Source organism: Somniosus microcephalus, chromosome 9, assembly GCF_052327205.1.
Source record: "Somniosus microcephalus isolate GS21.2 chromosome 9, FLI_Smic_1.0, whole genome shotgun sequence".
In the NCBI taxonomy this organism is placed as follows: domain Eukaryota; kingdom Metazoa; phylum Chordata; class Chondrichthyes; order Squaliformes; family Somniosidae; genus Somniosus; species Somniosus microcephalus.
The window spans coordinates 162,373,802-162,400,174 of record NC_140995.1 but is presented as its reverse complement, the minus strand read 5'-3'; the positions used below and the strand labels follow the sequence as shown (position 1 = coordinate 162,400,174).

General features: G+C 43.3%; 1 protein-coding gene across 1 annotated transcript in view; it reads right to left on the bottom strand.

The window, feature by feature from the left end:
• The window catches only part of LOC147112804 (PC3-like endoprotease variant B), an 845,811-nt gene that overhangs the window by 804,768 nt on the left and 14,670 nt on the right, over window positions 1–26,373 (bottom strand). Inside the window, exon 2 of the mRNA XM_085998224.1 lies at window positions 9,890–9,972. Within this exon, the coding sequence (XP_085854350.1) occupies window positions 9,890–9,972 (83 nt within the window). The remainder of the gene's footprint in view (window positions 1–9,889; window positions 9,973–26,373) is intronic.

Genomic DNA, 26,373 nt, shown 5'->3' with positions numbered 1-26,373 from the left:
GACATCAGCCAGCTGATCAGCACATTCCTTGAGCACCCGTCCAGGAATGCTATCCGGTCCAGTAGCCTTTCGTGTGTTCACTCTGCGTAAAGCGCCCCTTACGTCAGAGGTCGACAGAGTGAGCACCTGGTCTTCCAGGGGTGGCAAGGCTTTGGTAGCCGGCTCCTTGTTGTCCCTGTCGAAGCGAGCGTAGAAGTTGTTAAGCTCCTCCGGGAGGGAGGCGTCGCTGACCGGGGGACTGGTGTTTTTGCCCTTGTAGTCAGTGATGGCCTGGATGCCTTGCCACATGCGCCGGGGGTCCGAGTTGTTGCGGAAGTGGTCCTCTATCCGCAGTGTCTGTTTCCATTTGGCAGTCCTGATACCCTTTTTTAGGTTGGTCCTAGCTGCTCTGTAAGCCGCCGTGTCGCCAGATTTAAATGCTGCGTCGCGTGCTTTCAACAGTGAGCGGACCTCTCCGTTCATCCAGGGTTTCTGGTTGGGGTATGACCTGATATTTTTGTGGGTCGTGACGACCTCGACGCAGCTGTTGATGTAGAATAGCACTGTGGATGCGTATTCCTCGATGTCATTGTGGGCAAACATGCCCCAATCAGTGCGTTCGAAGCAATCCTGAAGCTCCGATACTGCCCCTGTGGCCTGTTGTATCAAAGCATTGATATACAACATTATATAACTTCTTTAGCACATAAAATATCCTGAGGTATTTTACAGAGGGGGAGAAAAAGTAAATGAGATACAGGAATGTACATCAAGCCATGGTGGAACAGTTAGAAGAGAGCAGAGATGATTAAAAACTTAGTTGAAAAGTTAAGGTTTCTGAAGGTTTTTAAAAGTGAAGAAAGAAGTGTAAAGATGGAGGGATTTAGGGAGGGAGCTCCAGAGAATAGGGCCAAGGTGGTAGAAGACTCCACCATCAATCATAGGATTACATAGGATCATGGGGTAAAGAAAGGGTGCGAGGCACAAAAGGTCAAATTTGGATGAAGAAACATGGTGGCTAGAGACCATGGAAGGATTTTTTTTATTCGTTCATGGGATGTGGGGTCGCTGGCAAGGCCAGCATTTATTGCCCATCCCTAGTTGCCCTTGAGAAGATGGTAGTGATTTGAAGATAAGGATGAGGATTTTAAATTCAATGGATTGGGGAACAGAAAGCCACTGTAGGTAAGTTGAGTCTGGGTGATGGGTGAGTACAACACAGTGGAACAAGATATAGGTGGCTGGGTTTTGGGCAATTTTGGAGGGTGGAAATCGGGAATCTGACAAGACGAACATTGGAGAAATCAGGTCAAGGTGATAAGGAGGGGATAAGGGTTTCAGTGGCAATGGGGTGGAGGTAGGCAGTCTTGGTGATGGATAGGATACGGGGTTTAAAAATCAGCTGTCATCAAACTGAACACCAAGGTTTTGCATGGTCTGGTTCAGCATGAGCGCGTGGCCATGGAGGCAGATGGAGTTAGTGGCAAGGAAGGCAGGTTTATGATGGAGGCCAAAAACAATGGCTTTGATCTTCCTGATATTCACTTGGGGGATATTTTGACTCATCTGGTAACTCATGTTGAACAGGCAGTCAGACAGTTCAGAGCTGGTCGTTCAATCAAGGAAAGTGGTGGAAAGGTAGAGTTGGGTGTTAACAGCATATGTATGGATGATGTCAGCGTGTAGATGAGGAAGAAGAGGTGTCCAATGATAAATCCTTGGGGTCTCTTGAAATGACTGTATGGGGTTGGGAAGAGAAGACATTGCTGGGGATGCACTGGCTGCATTTGGACAAGTAGGAGTGGAACCATGCAAGAAGGATAGTGTGGTCGGCTGTATCAGATGCTGAAGAGCGGGAACAGGGCCGTAAGTGTTTCCTCATGACTTTTGGGGCGCCACCACTCCATTTTTGCTTGACAAAGCCAGTGAAAATCTCCCCCCAAAGATTCTAAACGTCACATCCTAACCTGCTGAGTGTACCAGGAAATAACAACTTTAAAAAAAAAACCTTCTTTCATTATAACTTTTAAAAAATATTTTACTTCAGAGCCAATGTAAAGGAAGGCTCGTGAAAGGCAGTCAATCAGATAAGATATTTTGAGAAATGATTAGCTAAGGGGAAACACCATTCACTTTTAAGTACAGCAACCTACAAAACCCAGTAAAACTTTACAAAAGTCACAGCAAAATGTATTAGGCAGTTGACAGTTTGAAATCGCATTAAGAAAATCCTTCACAAACTGTGTGTGCTACTGAAGTGAGATGGCACATCTGCCCTTTCTCACCTTTTAACCCTTAAAGTGTTAGTCCCAGCATTTGTTATGCTAATCACATGGAGTTACTGTTTATTTAATTGGGGATGTGTTAAGAATAGTCTATTAACATGGTCTGAGCTTTGCGCTATGTGACTATGGGTCATTAGTAAATGATTAATGGTGAAGGTTGCAGAGCAAAAGGCTACATGGTCATCAGATCACTGGGTGCACTGTAGCTGAAAAAGAGCAGCAGTTCACATTTAACACCAATTTAATGATGTGAAATGAATGGCAACCTTTTTTTATACACACGGATCAAATTTACCCTGAAGAAAACTCTAACCTCAACAGACTTGCTCACTAGTGACCTAACCTACATTTACAGCTTGTTTATAAAGGGAGGAACCTTCCCTTCTAAAAAGAAATAAACGGTCGAATGGGGTTTTCTCTCTGTTCACCTCCATTAAGTATTTTTGTTTGAACAGTGAGTGACGATAACATTATCTGGGAGCTGGATCAGATGAATTATTAAGCCTGGGAGTATGAGGAAGATGATGAAACAGACGCAGTTAAATTGAAAATAAAAAGCAAAATACTGCATGTACTGGAAATCTGAAACAAAAACATAAAATACTGCAAACCCACAGCAGGCCAGGCAGCATCTGTGGACAGAACAGAACAGTTACTATTCCAGGTGCAGACCTTTCAAAACAGACAACATTTTGTGGGAATCCATCTTGCCGCTGTCCAAGGGTACTCTCAGGATTATTGAAGGATACACACCTGAAATATTACTTTAACCTGTCATTTCTCTTTACAGATGCTGACTGACACAAGTGATTTCAGCATTTTCTGTTTTTATTTCAATGTTGTGTATAGGGTTGTCAACTCTGGTTAGATATATTCCTGGAGGCTTGACAATGTGGCACCCAATCATGTGACACCCAATCACATGGCACTTGCCCGCAGTTTGCAACTGTTACTGCATTTACTTTATAAAGTTAGGCCACACATGCTAAACTCAAACTGTTTCATCCAAGAGTAAACCCTTGCACTCTGTTTCTCCATGTCTGGAACGTCCTGAGCTGCCCATTACGTTTATCAGAAATCCCTGTCCACTGTTAGCCATTCAGTGCACACTTCCTGGAAGAGCCATATTAATAATTCTTGGGGCCTTTGAGACACACCACACCCATTCCCCCACCGATCCATTAAAACATCCCCTTTCAAATCTACATTGTTCATCTCGGAACGTCACTCCGATCTTTCAGCTGTAAAGGGGTTTGAAACTGGAACTCTTCAAAATAATGTATAAATTATACTAAGTATGCAATGAAGCATTAAACTTCTAAAGTTCTATGTTTGAACAGTCACGTTAATTGAAAAACATATGTATTAAAATAATTTCTTGTGGAACTATCTGACAGCTCTATCACTAGCATTTCCAGATTTCAAGATGCAACCTGCATTAAATATTTATTGTCCCATATTCTTTGCAAACAATTGTGTAAAAGGAGTGTTTTCTTTCAAAAAAACAACTTTCTAAAAGCAATAAAAGTATACCGCAAGTATCATTCGTGCCACACAAGTGCCAGGCAATGAATACCTACAACAAGCGAGAATCTAACCACAGCCCCTTGACATTCAATGGCATTACCATTGCCGAATTCCCCACCATCAACATATTGGGGGGTCACCATTGACCAGAAACTTAACTGGACCAGCCACATAAATACTGTGGCAACAAGAGCAGGTCAGAGGCTAGGTATTCTGCGGCGAGTGTCTCACCTCCTGACTCTCCAAAGCCTTTCCACCATCTACAAGGCACAAGTCAGGAGTGTGATGGAATACTCTCAACTTGCCTGGATGAGTGCAGCTCCAACAACACTCAAGAAGCTCGACACCACCCAGGACAAAGCAGTCCTCTTGATTGGCACCCCATCCACCACCTTAAACATTCACTTCCTCCACCACCGGCGTACTGTGGCTGCAGTGTGTACCATCTGCAAGATGCACTGCAGCAACTCGCCAAGGCTTTTTCGGCAGCATCTCCCAAACCCGCAACCTCTACCACCTAGAAGGACAAGGGCAGCGGGCGCATGGGAAAACCACCACCTCCAAGCTCCCCTCCAAGTCATACACCATCCTAACTTGGAAATATATCACAGTTCCTTCATCATCACTGGGTCAAAATCCTGGAACTCCCTCCCTAACAGCACTGTGGGAGCACCTTCACCACACGGACTGCATCGGTTCAAGAAGGCAATTAGGGATGGGCAATAAATGCTGGCTTTGCCAGCAACACCCACATCCTAGGAATTAATTTTTTTTAAACCGGCACAACTGCAAATGCAAAGTACTTTCCTCCCAATTACTGTCAGCAGTACCCAGGAGATCATCCTCCATTCCTGGAGACTCACAGAAAGGGGTTGGCAAACCAGCCACACGTACACGGGCACTGGGAGCTGAAGGACGAGAACATAGGAACGAGAGTAAGCCATTCAGCCGCTCGAGCCTGTTCCACCATTCAATTAGATCTTGGCTGATTGAGTCTGATTGAGGCTACATGGCAAGCGCCAATCCTCTCCTAACCTGATATCCGCACATGTATCATGAGTCACACAACAATTAGGAGCGGGAATATTGTATTTATTCCTTTCCTAGCCCAGGACCAATGTTACTTTAGCTTAGATCAGCTAACTCAGCATGGACCAGTGATTGAACTTGGGCCCTCCTTGGTTTATATGATTAAGTACTAAATCTGGTGGTGCAATTACCCACAAAACCATCAGTGGAGCTAAAACCACAGATCATTAACATTTTAGAGATGTGCATATTTAAAATGTGCTTCTGCTCGCTTACGGAGTTAGATTCCGAAAATTATCACAGTTACATAGAGGCAAAGCAATGATGAACCATTTATAACAGATTCAGATAATGCATTCTCAGTTTTAGGTGAACCCACACTAGCAGATTTACATGAGCACTCCATTCTTCATTCTTTTTCACATCTGTACTAATTTTTCCCTTGTGGTCCTAACCATATTTACTGCTAATTACCCCCTTAAAGCACATATTTATACGTAGCATATGTAACATATTTATATGTAGCATCACTGTAACACCCCACCCTCCCAAAACTGATAGGTAATACATCTCCAGCACACAGGGGCCAGACTCCAAAGCACATCTGTGATCATTTCTTCCTCCTAATCATTCATTTTCCAGTCATGGACAATAAATAAGTTGGTCTCGGCTTTATTTTGAGAACTAAACGCTAAGTTTATGGCCATAATCTTCGTCTTGTAGTTAAGCAGTTCAATCACAAGTAATGACTAATAATGCAGTTTTTAAATGTAAGTGACTATCGGTTAAGTGTATAGAGTGTCATGCACAGTTCTGTTAACATAATGGCTTTAGTTGCTGCTTCCTGTAAAATGGATATATTTTTGCTCAGGTTACACATTTTGCCATGGTTACAGTCCAAATTATCACACGTTTCCTTCTAATGCTTCATCATGTCGTATGAGAAGAGACTGGGTCGACTAGGCCTGTATTCACTAGAGTTTAGAAGAATGAGAGGGGATCTCATTGAAACATATAAAATTCTGACAGGGCTAGACAGACTGGATGCAGGGAGGATGTTTCCCCTGGCTGGGGGGTCTAGAACGAGGGGTCACAATCTCAGGATACGGGGTAGGACATTTAGGACTGAGATGAGGAGAAATTTCTTCACTCAGAGGGTGGTGAACCTGTGGAATTCTCTACCACAGAATGCTGTGGAGGCCAATTCATTAAATATATTTAAAAAGGAGATAGATAGATTTCTAGACACAAAAGGCATCAAGGGATATGGGGAGAGAGGGGGAATATGATATTGAGATAGAGGATCAGCCATGATCATATTGAATGGCGGAGCAGGCTCGAAGGGCCGACTGGCCTGCTCCTGCTCCTATTTCTCTATGTTTCTATGACTTATTTCAAAAATCTAGCAAGTTCAAAGTACTAATCATATCCATCACTGAGGACTTCAGCAAAGATTCTACCATAATTTAGAACACACTAGTAACTGGAATTCTTACAAATATTTCACTAGGAGTTTCTAAAATCATAGAATCATACTGCACAGAAGGAGACCATTTGACCCATCGTGCCTGTGCTGACTCTCTGAAAGAGCTATCCAATTAGTCCCACTCTTCCCCCATAGCCCTGCAGCTTTTTCCTTTTCCAGTATTTATCCAATTCCCCTTTGAAAGTTACTATTGAATCTGCTTCCATCACCCTTTCAGGCAGTGCATTCCAGGTCATAACACGTTGCGTAAAAAAAAATCTCTGCTCATCTCCCCTCTGGTTTGTTTGTTAATTGTCTTAAATCTGTTACCAATCCATCCGCCAGTGAAACAGTTTCTCCCTAGTTACTCTATCAAAGGCCTTCATAATTTTGAACACCTCTATTAAATCTCCCCTTAACACCTTCTCTACTCTCAAGAGTTCTAATGTGAATTGTCTGGAAAGTCAACAAAACATTGCAGCAAACAGGTTATGTCATGAATCTTATCATGACTCATGAAGTAACACTGGGCGGCCAGCTGGTGGCGCCGTCCAAGGAGTATAAATACTCGGGCGTGGGCCCAGCTTGCTCAGGATGTTTCTGTAACCAGGAACTAGTGATGTAACTAGAAATCTCATGGTTTTGAAACAGTTGATTAAAGCCTTGTTTTACACTCAAACCAAGCCCTCAGTAGTCTTTTTACATCAGGTTATATGTTTACTGGAGATTTATTTTTTTATTATTATTGCTAATAAATGGATAACTAAAAAAAATTTACTTAATTGCTGACCTACAATATTTATAGTGTATGGACTTTCCCTGCTATCTACCACAAATTATTTTCTGATAAAGCTGTGGTAATAATGCCACAAAGGAGCACAACATGCTTCTCTGGTTGTCATTCAGACTGCACTGAGACTCTGAAAGCTCCTCATAAATGGTAAAATTGTAAGAGCTTTGGAACTTCCAGTGAGTGGTAAAATTCTGCACATATTGTCTAGTGAAAATAGGTACCAGGAAATGAGTTAAACACTCAGGGATTTAATGGTACTTCTCAATCACTTGCTGCAGAAGTTACTCAGGAACGTGCCCTCAGCCCAATCATCTTCAGCTGCTTCATCAATGACCTTCCCTCAAACATAAGGTCACTGATGATTCCAAGCACTCCGATAATGAAGCAGCCGATGTCATCCCACAGTAGGACTTGGACAACATCCAGGCTTGAGGCTAACAAGTGGCAGGTAGCATTTGCACTGCATAAGTGCTTAGTAAGAGCCATCTCAAGCAAAACAAAACCCAGCCATCTCCCTCGGGCCATCAATGGCACCACCATGGCTGAGTTCACCATCAACATCTTTAGGGTCACCTTTGGCCAGAAGCTTACCTGGCCCTTAAAAACATCATGGCTATAACAGCAGGGCAGAAGCTTAGGACTTGGCAATGAGTGGCTCATTATCTGACCTCTAAAAGCCTCGCCACCATCTACAAGGCTTAAGTGGATTGCAGTGCACTGTAGCTGCAGTATGTGCCATCTACAGGATACACTGGAGCAACTAATCAAGATTAGTCCAACAGTACCTCCTCCCTCTGCGACCTCTACCACCGAGAATAACAAGAGCAGCAATATCATGGAAACACCATCACCTGCAAAGTCCTCTCCGAATTACACACCATCCTGACTTGAACACATATCACTGTTCCTTCATTGTCACTGACTCAAAATTCTGGAATTCCCTACCCAATACTATTGTGGGAGCACCATCACCACAAAGGTGGCAGTAGTTCGAGGAGAAAGCTTCCTGCCATCTTCTCAGGGCAACTAGGTATGGATAATAAATGTGGCATTGCAAATGTCGCCCACATACCAAGAACAAATAAAAACGGTCTTTATTCAGCCAATTTATAATAGCCCAGAATTTCTTCAGAATCTTCAGCACTTACACCATTATCACACCACTATTGTGCTAACAAAGCAGGGAAATTTGCATTTGGTGCATTGTGCCATTTATACGCTGTTAATGTATTTGACGCATATGTCCGCGATCTTTTTGGCAGTTTTGATGACCTATGTGCCCAAACCTTATGGGGCTAATTTGCATAGAAGCGCTTTTCACCTGACCCCACTACTACACTCTGGGAAAGTTAGAGCCAAAGGAATCATGTGCAGCTGCTGCTCCAGTCACCTGATTCAAGCAGAAGTGAGGTTTGAAGCCTTAAGCTTTATTCAAGCTTTGAAGAGTCCCCAAACTTTGCGTGTTGATTTCTAGCTTCACAGATGTTTATGCAACCCATTTTTCTCCACAGTTTTTCTCACTGAGACTTGCACTACACCCCCACAGTGCTACAATCCCATCTCACCCCTACATCTTTCAACTGCCCACCACCCCGGCCCCCCGCTCCCCCCACTAACCTCCCGGCAGCCCTACATACTCAGAATGACTCTGGAGAAGGTATGGCATTCTTCATGGACATACGTCATCCTTGTGGAGGAGGTGGAACAGCAGTGCATGGCAGTGGGGAGAATAAGGCAGCATGGCAGTAGATGTTGGCAGAGAGTGCCAGGTTCACCATCCTCAATGCGGCAAGGCTCAGTCTGCAGGTTGGCTTGCTGCCTGGGACCACCCAGGAGTCCGACCATCCTGTCTTCCACCTCTTCCAGGAGGGTTTGAAGGTCTTCCTGTGAAAAATTCACAGTCGCTTTGGCGAGATGTTGCCCTGTCATATTGCCCCCGAGGGCACAGCTGGCCTGTGACTGCACATGGTTCTGGCAAGAGGTACATCAGGTGAGGGTTGGAGATGCCCAAGTGGATAAAATGCAAAGCGGTCGAGGAAAGAATCTTGGCAGCCTTCCCTTTCTCTTCCCAAGCGCTCTAAGGAAGACTTACAAAGGCTGCGTTGAATCTGCACTGAGGTTCCCTGGGGCATAAGCTGCTCAGTGAACTGTTAGAACATAATTATGGCAGAAGTTACACCATTTCATATGCAAATTAACCCACCCAGGATACTTGCATGAAACTCCCTCTGCTGGTGATTGGCTTAAATTTCCGGTGCAACAACATTGAGGAAGTTCAGCAGCAATATCGTTTGTAGTAGTAGACCAGGTTACATTTTCTCAACTCACTCTTAGGTATTTGCTATTGACAATATTGCAGTGAACCACTATACGTGATCCACAGTGGATAATAAAAATTGGTGGAAATTCAACGGCCCTTATAATCTGACCTAACACACAAGGTTGAACAATACCCTCCTACAGGAATAAAGACAAATACAATACAAATAATATAAACTGAATTTAATCTTTCTTGGGTTATGAGGCTGATTTATGTTAAAGCTGAGGTTACTGACTGTGCAATGAGGCAATGTCTCATACGAGGCTCTTTCCTGTGAAAATTCTGCCAGATACTTAGGAAGACAGATAATTCAGGCACAGATAATGGAAGTTTCACTGTAAGCAAGATAAAACTTTGGAAATTTTGATTGTTTATACAACTTCAAATAGAATATTTTAATGTCATGTCAAAACTTTATTCACTTGAAAGTATCATTCAACCTCAAGATTTTACGATTCAAGCAATAGATATTCAGCAATAGGAAAACATACCGATACAACTTATTTCTGTTGAAAAGTGCACTCTTGTGGGTTAGTCCATGAGCTCTACGAAGATCGAAACTGGCACAAAAGTCCTGAAAAGGAATTAAACAACTTTTATTGGTAATGAAAGATACAGTGGTTCAAAAATTGCAAAAATCACAATAAATATTGTCTATTCACATGAGCATTTATGCTGTGTTCCGGACCTGAGCCCATTACTTCTATCTCCCTTCTTCTTTCTCTTCACTTTACCCCTCTTGGGCCTTTCTCTCCTGTCTCCTTCCCTTCCTGTTGCCCAGTCATGCTTCCTTTAATTTCTCCCCTCTCGGCTACTTTGCCCCCTCTAATCCCTACCCCAACCTTTCACTATTACTCTACCATCCTACTCAAATTCAAATTCAAATTCAAATCGCTTTATTGGCATGATAAGGTACATCTTATGTTGCCAAAGCATCATAATACATTTATGGTTGAACACATAAACGCAGTTCTATTCATACAGTGTATAAACAGATATATCCCTGAGTGTATAAATATACAATCGCATTATTTATATATACTCTTTTCTTAGTTTACTGGTTGTCCCTCTGTTCATGGCAAGCTGTAACATAGTGTGCCGCCAGTGTTACACAGCTTCTCTCCTCCCCCAGTAGGTATGGGAGTTTTTGGTTGTCATTCAGATTTCTGAATTCAGGGCATATTTGTGAGAATTTTTGGTAGAAATTCTCCCTGATGCCCTGATATTTTCCACTCTCAATTAAACATTCTGAAGATGAAAACCATTGTTTTCAGCCACTCCATCAGCAACCACCTCCCCCACCCCCCCAGCCACAAACTCTGTTCCCTGACTACCGATTCCATCCCTGTCCCCAACCACAGTCTCAGGCTGAAACAAGCTGTTCACAATGTCGGTGTCCTATTTGACCTTGAGCTGAGCTTCCAACCTCATATCCTTTCCATTACTGTACAAAGATCACCTACTTCTAGTACGATAGCAAAATACTGCAGATGGAAATCCGAAATAACAACAGAAAATGCTGGAAAAACTCAGCAGGTCAGGCAACATCCATGGAGAGAAATTTGAGTTGACGTTTCGGGTTGGACCCTTCTTCAAAATTGGAAAGAAAAGAAACTAGATCGAAGGCAGGGCTGCGATCGGACAAAAGAATAAAAGAAACAAAAGAAGTAAAAGAGATTAGAAGCTAGACGAGATGGTAATAGGCTACTTCTATCTCTGTAATAATGCCCTTCATTACACCGGCCTCAGCCAATCTGCTGCTGAAACCCTCAGTCTTGCATTTGTTATCCCCAGACTCAACTATTCCAGTGCTCTCCTGGCCCAGACCTCTCATTCTCCACACTCTGTAAAATTGTGCTCATCCAAAACTCTGCTGCCCGTGTCCTAACCCACACAAAGTTCCATTCACTCTTCACCCCTGTGCTCACTGGCTCCTGGTCCACCAATGCCTCCAATTTAAAATTCTCATCCTCATATTCAAATCTCTCAATGGCCATGCTCTTCCCTATCTCTGTAACCCCCTCCTAGAGACTGTAGGTCCCGCATTGGACTCATCAATCACCTGCAAACTCATTTTTAATGTGGAAGCAAGTCATCCTCGGTTCCGAGGGACTGCCTAAGAAGAAGAAGAACCCCCTCCAGCCCTACAATTCCCCAAGAATGCTGCGTTCCACCAACTCTGGTCTCTTACAGATCCCCCACACCCTTTGCCCCACCATTGCTGGCCGTGCCTTCAGCTGTCTAGGCCTTAAGCACCGGAATTCCCTCTCTAAACCTCATGTCTCTACACCTCTCTGTCCTCCTTTAAAGACCATCCTTAAAACCTAGCAGTTTGACAAGCTTTTAATCACACCTCCTAATATCTTCTTCTTGGCTCAATGTCAACTTTTGTCTGATTAAGCTCCTGTTAAGTGCCTTGGGACATTTTTCCACATTAAAGGCATTATATAAATGCAAGTTGTTGTTGCTGAAACCTAGAACAGAATTATCTGCTTGTGCAAGACTTCTTCATGCAGTGATTTATTGGCCTTTGTTTTCACAGGAAGCTTTTAGAAGCTCCTCTTTACTGTTTTAAATTAATTACCTGGAGCATCATATATTCCTCAACACTGCAACACCGTAAATATTTAGCACCACAATATGACAGACTCATATAGTCTTACAGGCTTACAAATATGAAACACCATCCTCCTTATTCAGTCAAATAAAAATATTATAGAGGTAAAAAGAAAGCTAATAAAAACAGAAAATGCAAGAAATACACAGCGGGCTGGTCATTATCTGAAAAGAGAAATGATAGGTTAATGACGATCTTCAGAACAAAAATGGAATTCTAAGTCCCTTTATAGGACAGAAGTAAACAAACAAGAGGGAATAAAGGTAAAATCATTTACATTATAGCCCTAATTTTGAGGTCAGCAGCAAACGAGCAGCGCTCTCCGTTCATTACGCTTACAGCTGTACACAGACTTGTAGCGGGCTATTGCGCAGCAACTTCCGGTAATTAGAGAGCCATTTCAGCGCAGCGTCCTATACAGGAGATTTGGGACCTGTGTGAACAGGGCAAGCAACTGCACGTCTTTTCAACCAACCAATCAGATTGAAGAATCATTACTCAGACATGCAGACTTTAAATCAGGAAGTGTGAGTTAGACTATTTAATTCAATGTAAAATCATGTAAACAAAGCAAAATAAAGAGAAGGAAAGATTGGTTTAAGAGAGAGAGAGAGAGAGAGAGATAAAAGAGACAGAAAGAAAAAGTTTTTAAAACTTATTTTAATTTTTATATTTTTGAAAATCTTCAACAATAATTAAAATCTGAAGGAATGAGACTCCACAGTTGTAAAAGTACATTTTCAGTTCCAGAGAGGTTGTTTGGTAATAGTTAAGACTTAACATGCCGTTAAAAATTCACTTACACTTGAATGGACAAGCCCTAACTTTTTCTGGCATGTTTAGTGGGCATCTAGTGAGTAAATACCGCAACTTCACACCCTTCATGTGTTTGAATGGTGAGTCCCGCGATGAGGTACCGGTGTAGCAAAACTTGTGGAGGAGCAAGGCAAATCGGAAAGCAACTTCCTAATTTCCGTGTTTAACTGCACGTGTCTGGACGCTGGAAGTTGCTGTCCAATTTACACTTTAGTAATGGTGAGCACTGATAGTCTCACTGTTATTTTTACTGGAAAATCTAAGCCATTATTTTCTCCTCCTTCTCACTCATACCGTTGATTCACCTCTCTCTCCTCCACCTCTAGTCATTCTTCCCTCATTACTCTAATTCCCATTACAGTATTGGGAAGTGTGGCAATTGCAACCTCCACCATGTTGTGAAACTGATCTACTATCTCCACTGGCTTTGAGAGGGAGATTGGGACAACTCCATTTCCCAAAAGCATTCCCTAAATCTCTCACCTGGGAGAAAGCAGTCACATTATGAATGTTCATTAGGCAGTCAGGAGATGGAAATATCAGGTGGTTGGAAAGGGAACTAAAATATGCATTGGGCAGCACAGGTATCTGGTTACATGTCAGGAGGAACACATCAAATAGTTAAGAAAGAAAGACTGAAAAAAACAGCCTGGCTATTGGGGGTAAGGGTTTTAAGTACTCCAACTGTCTGTGAACACCATCCAAAAGGTTTTTTATATTGGTCTTCTTTTGAATTAAATTCCAGGATAAACAAACATTTGGAGCTAGTTTATGGTTTCCAGGTACAGGTACTTAGAATCTGACTTTAAAAAGACCAATATAAAAGTGGTTAAGTGTTCAAGGCATGCAGGCACCTACTAATGTGAAGCCCTGGTCAAATGTTATATCATGATAGTTTGAGTCACATGATATTATATTGCTTCCATTTAAGTCACGGGGCACACTTGTAAGTATATTTTCACTCTGCAAGCTGGGACTTCCAGGAATTCTTGTCCAACTCTATCACCTCTACTTATTAAGCATTATTTATTTTCAATGTATTTTTTTCCCCAAAGTGTTTAGGAGTGTATTTAAAAGTGTTTAGGAGTTTGAGGCTGGGGATGAGGGAATTGCTGGTGTTGGGAGTCCCTGCTCCCCCCACCACCCCTCCCCCCTTAAACCACTGGTCTTTTCTGAGGTGGGCACAAGCAGTGCCCCTTATAAGGCCTTACAGAAACTCTGACGGAAGGCTGCATCTGGTGTCTGCGTCCAGTCTAATTTGTGGTCCTTCTACCATCCTCTTGCCAGAGTTATGTGAGGAGCGTAGCAACAGGACTGCAGATTTTCAGCCCCAGAGTTTTTCCACTGCCACTTTCTTTTTTTCTGTGCTCTGAGTGCTGAGGCAAGTGTACTTGTTAACAGTACCACTTGCCTGGATGAGTGCAGCTCCAACAACACTCAAGAAGCTCGACACAATACAGGACAAAGCAGCCTGCTTGATTGGCACCCCATCCACCACCTCCACCATCGGCATACCGTGACTGCAGTGTGTACCATCTACAAGATGCACTGCAGCAACTCGCCAAGGCTTCTTCGGCAGCACCTCTCAAACCCGTGACCTCTACCACCTAAAAGGACAAGGGCAGCAGGCGCATGGGAACACCACCATCTCCAAGTTCTCCTCAAAGTCCACACACCATCCTGACTTAGGAGTATATCGCCATTCCTTTATCGTCGCTGGGTCAAAATCCTGGAACTCCCTACCTAACAGCATTGTGGGAGTACCTTCGCCACACAGACTGCAGCGGTTCAAGAAGGCGGTTCACCACCACCTTCTCAAGGGCAGTTAGGGATGGGCAATAAATGCTGGCTTTGCCAGCGATGCCCACATCCCATAAAAGAATTAAAAAAGTACCTGCAATGCCACCTGAACCTGCATTTGCCAAGTATATTTATGACCAGCACAGTTGGCAACTGCAATGAATGGCAGCTAAACACAAAAGCTGTATTTCTTTACCATTACCAAAAGCAGGATGATCTTTCCTGTTTATGACTGTGAAAAACTGTGTTGCATTTTGGATTGTATTTAGTAACTTTGTCCATGAAAGCAAATCATTTTAGTTGATGAGATGAGAAATCTGTAGTTTTACATGGGGTGGTGTTTACCGCCCACTTGCTCATGTACAGAGAGGCAGCAATTATTTGTGACATTGTATTTGCAATATAGAAGAACAATGGAAGCAGTCCTTTGTGTAACTGAATGAGATTCTTTTAAATGCTAGAAAAATTACAGTCAAAACCATAATAATTTGCTTGAATGTTTTGCTACTTGGAGTTTAGTGCTGTCTCTGTGCTCCATCTTGTCCTCTCTTGCACCCCTGGGGAAACAACACCCTCTCTGCTGTTCTGGTAGTTTGCTGGAGAATCTACATCATCATGCTGCAGAATTTAGTTGGCTTGCTGTAGAAATGGAAGTGCTGCAAAATTCTAACGGCCCTATTCATAGGACCAAAAACTGGTCTTTAACATTCAACCAACTTTATGCACAGCAAAAAAAAATGTCCTCATTACTGCTAGCCACAGTCAGCCTTGAGCTGAATAGGCTGGATGAGTTTTCTCATTCCTACCGCCGGATGCTCCTATGGCTTACATACATCTCCGTGCCAACTCCTGTATATGTACAATTCAATCCCATCTGGTGCTGTGTGCCTCACATTTGTCAAAGTGCTATCTCCTGTATGTATGACGTAAATTGGGTGAGTTGTGTGCCCACCACAGCAGATGAACCCGTACATTTGCGATGAGGGAGCTCAGGATCTCCTGGCCCATTTACCTCACTAACACACTGGGACTTTGCCTTTTGCAGTTACACATTGCATCATACATCATCTTCTTCTGGCTGTGCTTACACTGAAAATTCACAGCAAGGATTCTGTCTTTGCTGCTGTTTGTTCAGGCATGCTCTATGAAATGATCCCCTAGAGCCAGAAATGATCACAAATTCATCTTGCAGTGTTGATCACAAAAATATGTTCAAGATGACCTGGAAATATGGCAGTATGGTGATGCCACATGCTGATGCTCAAGCACTTTACACCACAGGGTGTAGGATATGGGTGTGAGCCCACAATTCCCCACACAGCATGATTTAAATCTCATGAGAGAGAGAGAGAGATTGTGAGAGAGAGAGAGAGAGAGAGAGAGAGGCATCCCCATAAAGAGAGAAGGGTAGGATACACCACAGGATGTACGATGTGGGTGTAAGGGCACAATTCCCCACACAGCATGATTGAAATCTCGTGAGAGAGAGAAACACGTCCCCATAAAGCGAGAAGGGAATTCAGAGGATGAGAAGCCCTGACTGCTCCGTGCTCTGTGTCTGGCTCAGCAGCAGCACTAGCAGAAACCTCGGAATAAATTAGGCTTACCTAACCTCTGAATCAGGGAACAGTGTATGTGACAGGGGACAAAAAGAGATGGGAAAGGAGAAAATGCCCCTCCCCAAAAAAGAATGTAAAATAAACCTCTGTAATGAGGTTTTAGATTCACAACATAATCAGTAGGTTCTTTACATATCAATGCCTTTTTCATCTCCGACAGTCTGCTTCACAAAGGGATATGGTAGTGTTGCGGTTATGTTAATGGACGAGTAATCCAGAGAATGTAAGTTCAAATCGCACATGTCAGTTTGAGATTTTGAATTTTTTTTTAAAATCTGGAATGAATAAATGCCAATATCAGCAAAAGTGCCCAAGAAGCTGTCAGATTGTCGTAAAAACCCAATTGGTTCACCAATGTCCTTTAGGGAAGGAAGCCTGCTGTCCTTTTCCGATCTGGCCTATAATGTGACTCCAGTCCCACACCAACGTAATTGACTCTGAAGTTGCCTAATGAGCCATTCACTTGCATCAATCCTCAGGTCAACTAAGGTTGGCAATAAATGCATATCCCAAGAATAAGTTTTTTTTTAAATGCAGTCTAAAACATTGTTGGGGTAATTTATGAGTTTTTGCTTCATCCGCCAGGAGTATATAATGGGAATTATAGTGCACAGAATGTCATAATGGGCATGTGCCTGAATTCCCACTGTACATTTCCAGTGAGAACATAAACTTGTAAAATTGTGCCTGTTGGACTGGTTCAAACAAATGTTGTAATTAAATCTAGTAAACACTGGATTTTGGATGAGCAGTCTGAAAGCTCAGAGGCAGCACAGGAGTCAAGAGAAGCAGTGGAGTGGGGGAGCTGGGTGTCATCATTGTGCATGGGAAAGCTGACCCCGTGTTTGTAGATGATGTCATCAGGGGTCAGCACGTAGATGAGAAAGGATGGATCCTTGGAGAACTCTCCAGGTGATGATGCAGGAATGGGAAGAGAAGCCATTGGTGGAGCTGCACTAGCTCTGTCAGATAGAGTGAAACCAAATGAGGGCAGTCACATAAAGCTGGACAATGGAGAAGTTGCATTGGAGGAGGACAGACCATGTCAAAGGCTATAGATAGGTCAAGAAAGACAAAGGGGGATAATGCACCACTGTCACAGACACAGAGCATATCATTTGTGAATTTGATTAGAGCCATTTTGGTGCTGTGGGAGAGGCAGGATCCACATTCATAAAAATTACATATTTTCATGGCATTAAATTTTTTCTCCTCCTAAACGTTATTATTATTAATTTGAGTTGGTCAGAAATCCACCACCTGCTATTAAATGGATAATGATAAATGGTTTACAGCCCATAAATTGATTTATCCCCACCTATTGCTCAAACCTGAATCTGATTAATGATTTGGGTTCTTCTCACCCTTTACCTTATCTCACAAGATTTCTTTCAGATGAAACTATATAGTATTCCAGTGAGCTCACTGATTCACGTTTAAGTCTGATCAAACACCCTGGTTTGAAGAGTTATATACGAATAAAGGGGCAGAATAAAGATGTGATGATAAAGGAAGAGAATTAACAACAACAAAAAAGCAGCCAAGGTTTCCCACTTCTGTGCTTGCCAGTATGCGATATTCTGCCCATTAACTTCAACCTGTGGAAAATCATGGGCTGGCGAGTGCAGAAGTGGAAATCCCTGGCCGGCAAGTCTCAAGTCGTGAACCTGAATCAGCCATCTCTTCAGCCCCTGGTTCCAAAAGCACAAGACGGTAAATGACACAAGGTTTAAGGTCAAGCAGGCAGCCAACTTCTGATGAAGATTGCAAGGCAGTGTTGCAGTTACTGCAATGAGCTTTGCTTTCTTACAATCAGTAATTTATTTTGACACCAAAGCCTAGAAATTACTGTTGATAATATAAGCGGATGAATGCGTAATGCATTTGCAACTATTGATAAAATTATGGAGAAACATCTTTGCACAAACCATTGCTCAAGGCTGGTATAAGTTTGACAATAAATTTGAACAAAACTTTCTGATTCAGTGATTCTCAATTTTTTTCAGGCTGGACTCCACCAAAAGTCTTTGAGCCACTCACCGGAATCTAGTTTCAAATATTTTGCACTTATTCCTGTTCCAATCCCCTGACTCTCTGCAATTTCTTCAACAGCACCTCCCAAGCCCACGACCTCTACAACAACAGCAACAGCAACAGAAACAGCAACAACGACTTGTATTTATATAGCGCCTTTAATGTAGTAAAACGTCCCAAGGCGCTTCACAGGAGTATTATAAGACAAAAAAATTGACACCAAGCCACATCAGGAGAAATTAGGGCAGGTAACCAAAAGCTTGGTTAAAGAGGTAGCTTTTACAGAACATCTTAAAGGAGGAAAGAGAGGTAGAGAGGCGGAGAGGTTTAGGCAGGGAATTCCAGAGCTCAGGACCTAGGCAACAGAAGGCACGGCTACCAAAGGTTGGGTGATTATAATCAGGGATGCTCAAGAGGGCAGAATGAGAGGAGCGCAGATATCTTGGGGGGTTGTGGGGCTGAAGGAGATTACAGAGATAGGGAGGGGCGAGGCCATTTGAGGGATTTTGGCTTAACCAGGAGCCAATATAGGTCAGCCAGCACAGGGGTGATAGATAAATGGGACTTGGTGAGAGTCAGGACATGCGCAACCACATTTTGGATCACCTCAAGTTTACGTAGGATAGAATGTGGGAGGCCAGCCAGGAGTGTGTTGGAGTAGTCAAGTCTAGAGGTAACAAATGCATGGATGAGGGTTCAGCGGATGAACTGAGGCAAGGGCAGAGACGGCGATGTTATGGAGGTGGAAATAGGCAGTCTTAGTTATGCTGCGGATATGTGGTCCACCTAGAAGGACAAGGGTAGCAGGCACATGGGAACACCACCACCTCCAAGTTCCCTCCAAGTCAAACACCACCCTGACTTGGAAATATATTGCCATTCCTTCATCGTCGCTGGGTCAAAATCCTGGAACTCCCTCCTTAACAGCACTACGGGAGTACCTTCACCACACGGACTGCAGCGGTTCAAGGCAGCGGCTCACCACCACCTTCTCAAGGGCAATTAGGGATGGGCAATGAATTCTGGTCTTGGCAGTGATGCCCACATCCCGTGAATGAATTAAAAAAGAATGTCTTCCTCATCTTGATGCTACCCTTGCAAATCTCTTCATTTTGAGATCCGTTTCCTTCCTCAGGCATCATCCAGCTTCCTTTTAAAACTGTCGTCATCATCCCTCCCCTCAGAATCCCATCCTCAACCTATTCAGACTCTTCAACTTCCCTCCCATCATTAACATCCCTTTCCTCTCTAAGGTTTCTGAATGTGACATTAACTAACATTCCCATGCCCACTTCTGCTGAAACTCCTTGTTTGAATCCCTTCAGTCTAGAACTGAGACTGCCCTCTAAAGTCGTGAATGAGGTGCTCAGTGACTGTGATCATGATGTGCTATCCCTCCTTCTCCTCCTCAGCTTCTCTGCAGAGTTTGATATGGTGCATCACACTATCCTCCTCCATTACATATGTTACATATGGTAAGTGCACCATGCTTTGGAGGAATAGGTGCCTTTGGACCTATGATTCCCAAAGCTTTCCACCACTGGGGTTTTCCTCGCCTCGCCAGTTGTAGACTAATTGTTAGAAATTGATTGCTATGATTAATCAACAACTCCATTATCATTGTATCATTGCTTCATGTAGCTACCAGGATGGTAGAAGGTGAACTAGCTGGACCTTGGCTTTTTTCATCTCACAATTCCTATGTTACCTCTGTTGTCCAGCTCTGTGGGAGGTAGCACTACCTCAGCAATAACTATTCTTTCTACCGTAAACTATCACCTCCAGAGTCTCGCATGGATCTATTCTTAGCCCCTTCCTCTTCCTCATCTACGTGCTTCCCTTTGGTGACATGATCCACAGACATGGGGTCAGCTTCCACAGGTACACTGATGACATTCAGTTCTACCTCTATGCCATTCCCCTCAACCATCTGTCCAATATTAAGTCAAAACTTCCTCTAACTGAACATCGGGAAGACCAAAGCCATTGTTTTCGGACCCAGCCATAAACTCTACTCCCTTGCCATTGATTCCATCATACTCCCCAGCAACTTGCTCAAATAGAACCACACTGTGCAAAAGCTAAGCACACTATTCAACCCAGAATGGGCATCAAACCAAACATCCCATCAATCACCAAGACTGCTTAGTTCCACCTCCACAATGCTTCACTTGCATCAGCTCCTCGGCCATTAAAACTTTTATGCAAGCTTCTGTCAGAACTAGATTCAATTTCTTCAATGTCCTCCTTGGTAGCTTCCCACTTCCACCCTCCATTATCTCCAAATTGCCCAAAACTTAGACATTCGTATCCTTCTAGCACTGTCCCACTTGTCCACCTTCCTCCATCTTTATTGACCTACATTAGCTCTCTTTGGCCCAACACATTAAACTTAATTAGTGTCAGCTGTGGCTCAGTTGGCAGCACACTCGCCTCTCAGTCAAAATGGTTGTGGGCTCAAGTCCCACTCCAGGGACATTGAGCACATAAAGCTAGGCTGACACTCCAGTACAGTGCTGAGGGAGTGCTGTATTGTCAGAGGTGCCATCTTTCGGGTGAGACGTTAAATTGAGGCTCCGCCTACTCTCCCAGGTGGACGTAAAAGACCCCATGGCACTATTTCAAAGAAGAGCAGGAGAGTTATCCCTGGTGTCCTGGCCAGTATTTGTCCATCAACCAACATAACAAAAACAGATTACCTAGTCATTATCACATTGCTGTTTGTGGGAGCTTGCTGTGTGCAAATTGGCTGCCGCGTTTCCCACATTACAACAGTGATTCCACTGCAAAAGTACTTCATTGGCTGTAAAGCGCTTTAAGACGTCTGGTGGTCATGAAAGGCGCTATAGAAATGCAAGTCTTTCTTTCTTTAAGATCCTCGTTCTCATCTTTAAAACCCTCCATAGACTTCTGCCACCCTCTCTCTACAACTTCCCTCATCCTTATATCCCCCCCCCCCCTTCACCTGTCCTAAAATTCTGCTCTTTTGTATATCCCAACTTCCCTTTGCCTAACCACTCAGGGAAAAACCTTGGCCCGACTCTCTGGATCTCCCTCCCCAAACCACTCCCCCTCTTAACTATATTAAAGGAGGTATTAACACATTTATTTAAAATAAATGAGTTAATACATGCATTAAAATAAAGAACAAAGGAATAACATACATTTCCCAAGGCCCTGCCATCAGCCTGTTCAGGCGGGTGCAGCGACCACTGCGGCCAGATCGCATTGGAATTTGGGTACGGTCCAGTTTCTAGACCGATATGTTAAACCAAGGCCCTGTCTGCCTTCAGGTGGATGTAAAATTCCAAGGGTATTGTTCAAAGAAGAGCAGAGAATTCTCCGATAGTGTCCTGGCCAACACTCTTCCTTCAAACAACACCACCAAAACAGAGTTACGTGTAAGACATGTCATTTGCTGTTTATGGGCTTTGCTGTGTGCAAATTAGTTGCATTTGTCAACATAATATCAATAACGACATTTCACAAATAATTCAGTTGTGGTGTACAGCTTTGAGACAACCTAAGGATGTCACGGGACTTTATATAAATCCATTCTTTTACATTTTTTTCTTCTTACTGAATATGCAAACTCTGAATCCAGTGTGCAGAGAGTTTAATTGTAATTAGTAGTTAATTCAAAATTAATTAAATTCAAGAAATCATGAATAAGTTCCACTAAAACTGAAAAACACCTTGGTTGACGAATCTGAAGGCCTCGGGAGTAATTTTATAAAATTGTGTTCCCAGTGATTGCGGCTCCATGCTGAAGCACGGGTTTGTAAAATTAGCCCACTCATGTCATCTTCCAGGCCATTTGTATCATCGTCAGATTACACAGAATTGCTCTACAGCACCCATATCCTTTTTTCAAACGTTACTTACAGCATTAAGTTCAGCTTGTCCTGTGATACAGTCTGATGTTAAATTCTACACTACACTACAGGTGCATCTTAGGCATCTGGCAGCCCCACATTGCCAGAAACATTGGCACCTGATTGCCACCCTAGTTGGGAGGACGGTCACCTGAGCACCCCTCCCTCTTCTTTGCATCATTTGATCCTCTTACCAAAGGGGCCAATACAATTTTTGTTTTTAATTATACTTTTCTTTGAAGATCCAGGCCACATCCCTAACCAGGAACCCCACCCCCACCCCACCACCTCCCACCCCCACCCCACCACCCTCACTTGCACTCTTCTGAGGGCTAGTATGTCTCATCTCACTGGGTGTGCCAGCCGCCAGACATACACTGGGTCCCATAGGGAACGAAGAAGCCTCTGGCCTCAGCACCTCTATATCAATAGCCTTGTAAGGGAGGCTGCATCCCTCACAAGAACAAGTGAGAAATCACAGATTATGCAGCGACCTAGTGTATCCAGGCCCTGACCGATTTCCAAGCCATTTGTTGGACTCCCACCAGACTTATAGCAGGAGTCTGCTGTAAGAGCCAAAGAAATCCAACCCCTATGTATTTTGGGGGTTGTGGTATGGTAACAATATATTGAGCAAAGCTTGGTAAGACATGGTGCAACCTATAACAATACTTGGAACTTCCTTTTACAGTGTAGTCTTGTCTAAGCCTTTGAAAAGGCAGATAACATTACATATTACAGCAAGGATTTTCATTAACATAGCTTCAGAGCTGGAGCTGCATGTCAAATAGTTTTTAGCTTTGCTGTTGCAGGTCCATGTATACAGGGATTAAACCCAAACTGACAGCAGCATATTTCACTTGTAATCATTAATTGCCTTCACTAAGAGTTCACCTACATCTATTCCTCTTGGGATACTGTGCCTTGACCTTAGACCGCCAGAAGTTAAAGGTAGTGACTCAGCACCTTGTCCTTCAAACAGAATCAATGAAATGAAAAGCGACTGACTGGAGAAGCCATGAAGCGCTTATACGACCAGAGTCTCTCTGGATTTAGAAGAGTTTTTTTTATTTACTTTACTTGTGGATTCCTTATGGTGGTTGTGTGTGTGTGAGGAGGGGGATTGGGAAAGTGTCAATTTGTCATTCTGTCAAAATCTTCAAAAATGATCAAAAACAAACCTTGTGTACTGTGATATAACAGCCCCAGGCAATTTTATGTAGCAAAAACAACAAACCCTGCAGAGTGTATTAAATATTGGATAAATAATTGACTAACTTCCAAAATAAACAAAATACTTGCCAGTCTCTATTTCTTTCAACCTTGCTTTGATTGCAAGAGGACAAAATGTATGAAGTAGAGGGGGCGGAGAGCTGTAGGAAACTAACCTTTGAGCACAGAGAGGCCTCTGGAACACAGGCTGTAATCTATACCTCAACAAGCTAAGCGGAACTTTATTGAAAGTATACTTATAACTCCAATATTTAATTTCCCACTGCAGTAAAATAGGCTGGAAGATTTATTTTGTAACTCTTAGGAGTCATGGTACGCAGGGGAATGAAATTCCTGTCTTCATTAACTTACCAAAAAATTGCCCGAGTATGAAGCAAAGTTTCATAAAACACGTGTTTATTTACTTTTGCTTTTAAATTAGCATATAGGAATTTCATCCCCTCGAATCCCTCATTTTTGTATGCAAACAAAAACACCCACATTTGCGTTTATGTACGTTTTGTAATTTTGACAGACTTGAGTGTACCTGGTGCGCAACTGGCCGAGCCATTCATCATCAGACCTGGCTCTCTGTCAAAACAATCCACTACTCCAGGATCATCATGAAGTTTGAAAGGAAAAGTGAAACAGGAGCAGTGTGCCACCTGGTCATATCATACATCTTGTATTACTGAATACAGGCCATGAGTAAAAGGAACACGCCATCCATCAGGTTCCACATGTACGCTGACGATACCCAGCTCTACCTCACCACTACCTCTCTCGACCCCTCCACGGTCTCTGATTTGTCACACTACTTGTCCGACAAGTAAAAATTTCCTCCAATTAAATATTGGGAAGACTGAAACCATTGTCTTCGATCCCCGCCACAAACTCCATTCCCTAGCCACCGACTCCATCCCTCTCCCTGGCAACTGTCTGAGGCTGAACCAGACTGTTCACAACTTTGGTGTCATATTTGACTCCGAGATGAGCTTCTGACCACATATACGCGCCATCACTAAGGCCGCCTATTTCCACCTCCGCAACATCGCCTGCCTCTGCCTCAGCTCACCCACTGCTGAAACCCTCATCCATGTCTTTGTTACCTCTTGACTTGACTATTCCAATGCTCTCCTCGCATCTTCCACCCCCATAAACTTGAGCTCATCCAAAACTCTACTGTCCATATCCTAACTTGCACTAAGTCCAGTTCACCCATCACCCCTGTGCTCGCTGACCTACATTGGCTCTCGGTCTGGCAACACCTCAACTTTAAAATTCTCATCCTTGTTTTCAAATCCTTCAACGGCCTCACCCCTCCCTATCTCTGTAACCTCCTCCAACCATACAACCCTCCGAGATCTCCGTGCTCCTCCAATTCTGGCCTCTTGCGTGTCCCTGATTTTAATCGCTCCACCATTGGTGGGTGTGATTTCAGCTGCCTAGGCCCCAAGCTCTGGAATTCCCTCACTAAAGCTCTCCACCTCTCTACTTCTCTCTCTTCTTTTAAGACTTTCCTTAAAACCTACCTCTTTGACCAAGCTTTTTGGTCATCTGTCCTGATACCTCCTTATGTGGCTCGGTGTCAAATTTTGTTTGATAATGTTCCTGTGAAGCACCTTGGGATGTTTTACTACATTAGAGGTGCTATGGAAATGCAAGCTGTTGTTGTTCTCCTTAGAGCAGAGAAGGTTAAGGGGTGATTTAATAGAGGTGTTCAAAATCATGAATGGTTTTGATAGAGTAAATAAGGAGAAACTGTTTCCAATGGCAGAAGGGATGGTAACCAGAGGACACAGGTTGAAGGTGATTGGCAAAAGAACCAGAGGCCCGATGAGAAGAATTTTTTTTACACAGCGAGTTGTTATGATCTGGAATGCATTGCCTGAAAGGGTGGTGGAAGCAGATGCAATAATAACTTTCAAGAGGAAATTGGATAAATACTTGAGGAGGAAAAACTTGCAGGGCTTTCGGGAAAGAGCAGCGAAGTGGGACTATTTGGATAACTATTTGAAAGAGCCGGCACAGGCATGATGGGCCGAAAGGCCTCCTTCTATGTTGTATCATTCTATGATTCTCTAGTTCTATATTTTACATTATTTTTAGTGTACTCTAGCATCACATCATGATATTTGCCAGAGGCGTTTTCCTGGTCTGTCTCAAGGCTTCAGTAGTACGCTGTAGTTTTTTGTACTCCCAGTTAAAGTTGATATCCGATGGTAGACTGCCTTTCCAGCATAATTACTTTTCCCCTTGTATTACTGGTGGTGGCAGGTGGTGTGGAGGCACTGCCTTACACTGATGGGACACACCATTTGCAAATGAGGGCAACCTGGATGGGTGCTTGATGCCAGGTTGCTAACTACACTTCCTATTGGCCAATATGAAGGAGCATTAATGAAAGCCACAGCAAAGGGGCTGATCCTGCTGATGGCCCAGCAGACAAGGAATGGAAAGAGGGCTGTGATGGAGGTATAGTAAAAATAAATACATTTTACTTTTTTCCCATTAGGGAGGAAAACTTTCATGAATTTTAATTTCAGTCGTATTCCTTACAGTTAATAAGCAATCCTGATTTGACTTTCCTGCTTCTGAATGTTTTTCCTTCAAAGTTGGGAACAAGATGTCTTCCGTTACGACACATATGGTCAGGGTTTTCCCTGCGGAGGTGGGATGGCGGCGGGAGAGCTGGTTGGTGGGTTCCAGTCCCGCTCCCATTTGCAGCTGCTCTCTGAAAATGATTTTCCATAGATTGGCCTTGTTAAGCCCACCCTGCGGGGATCCTGATCAATTAATAGGAAGCGGGTCTGATGACGTCATTTGATGACGCGTCATCAGCTGGTTTCCTTAAAGGGACCACGGCCACATTGAATTTGACAGTTGTGCGGTCAGTATTCTGCATCATTGAGATGCTGTAAACACTGACAAGCACTGCACAAAGGTACACGGCTGCACCCAGGCTCACACAGCAGGCAGGGAGGTTCTCCTCCCTTCCCATG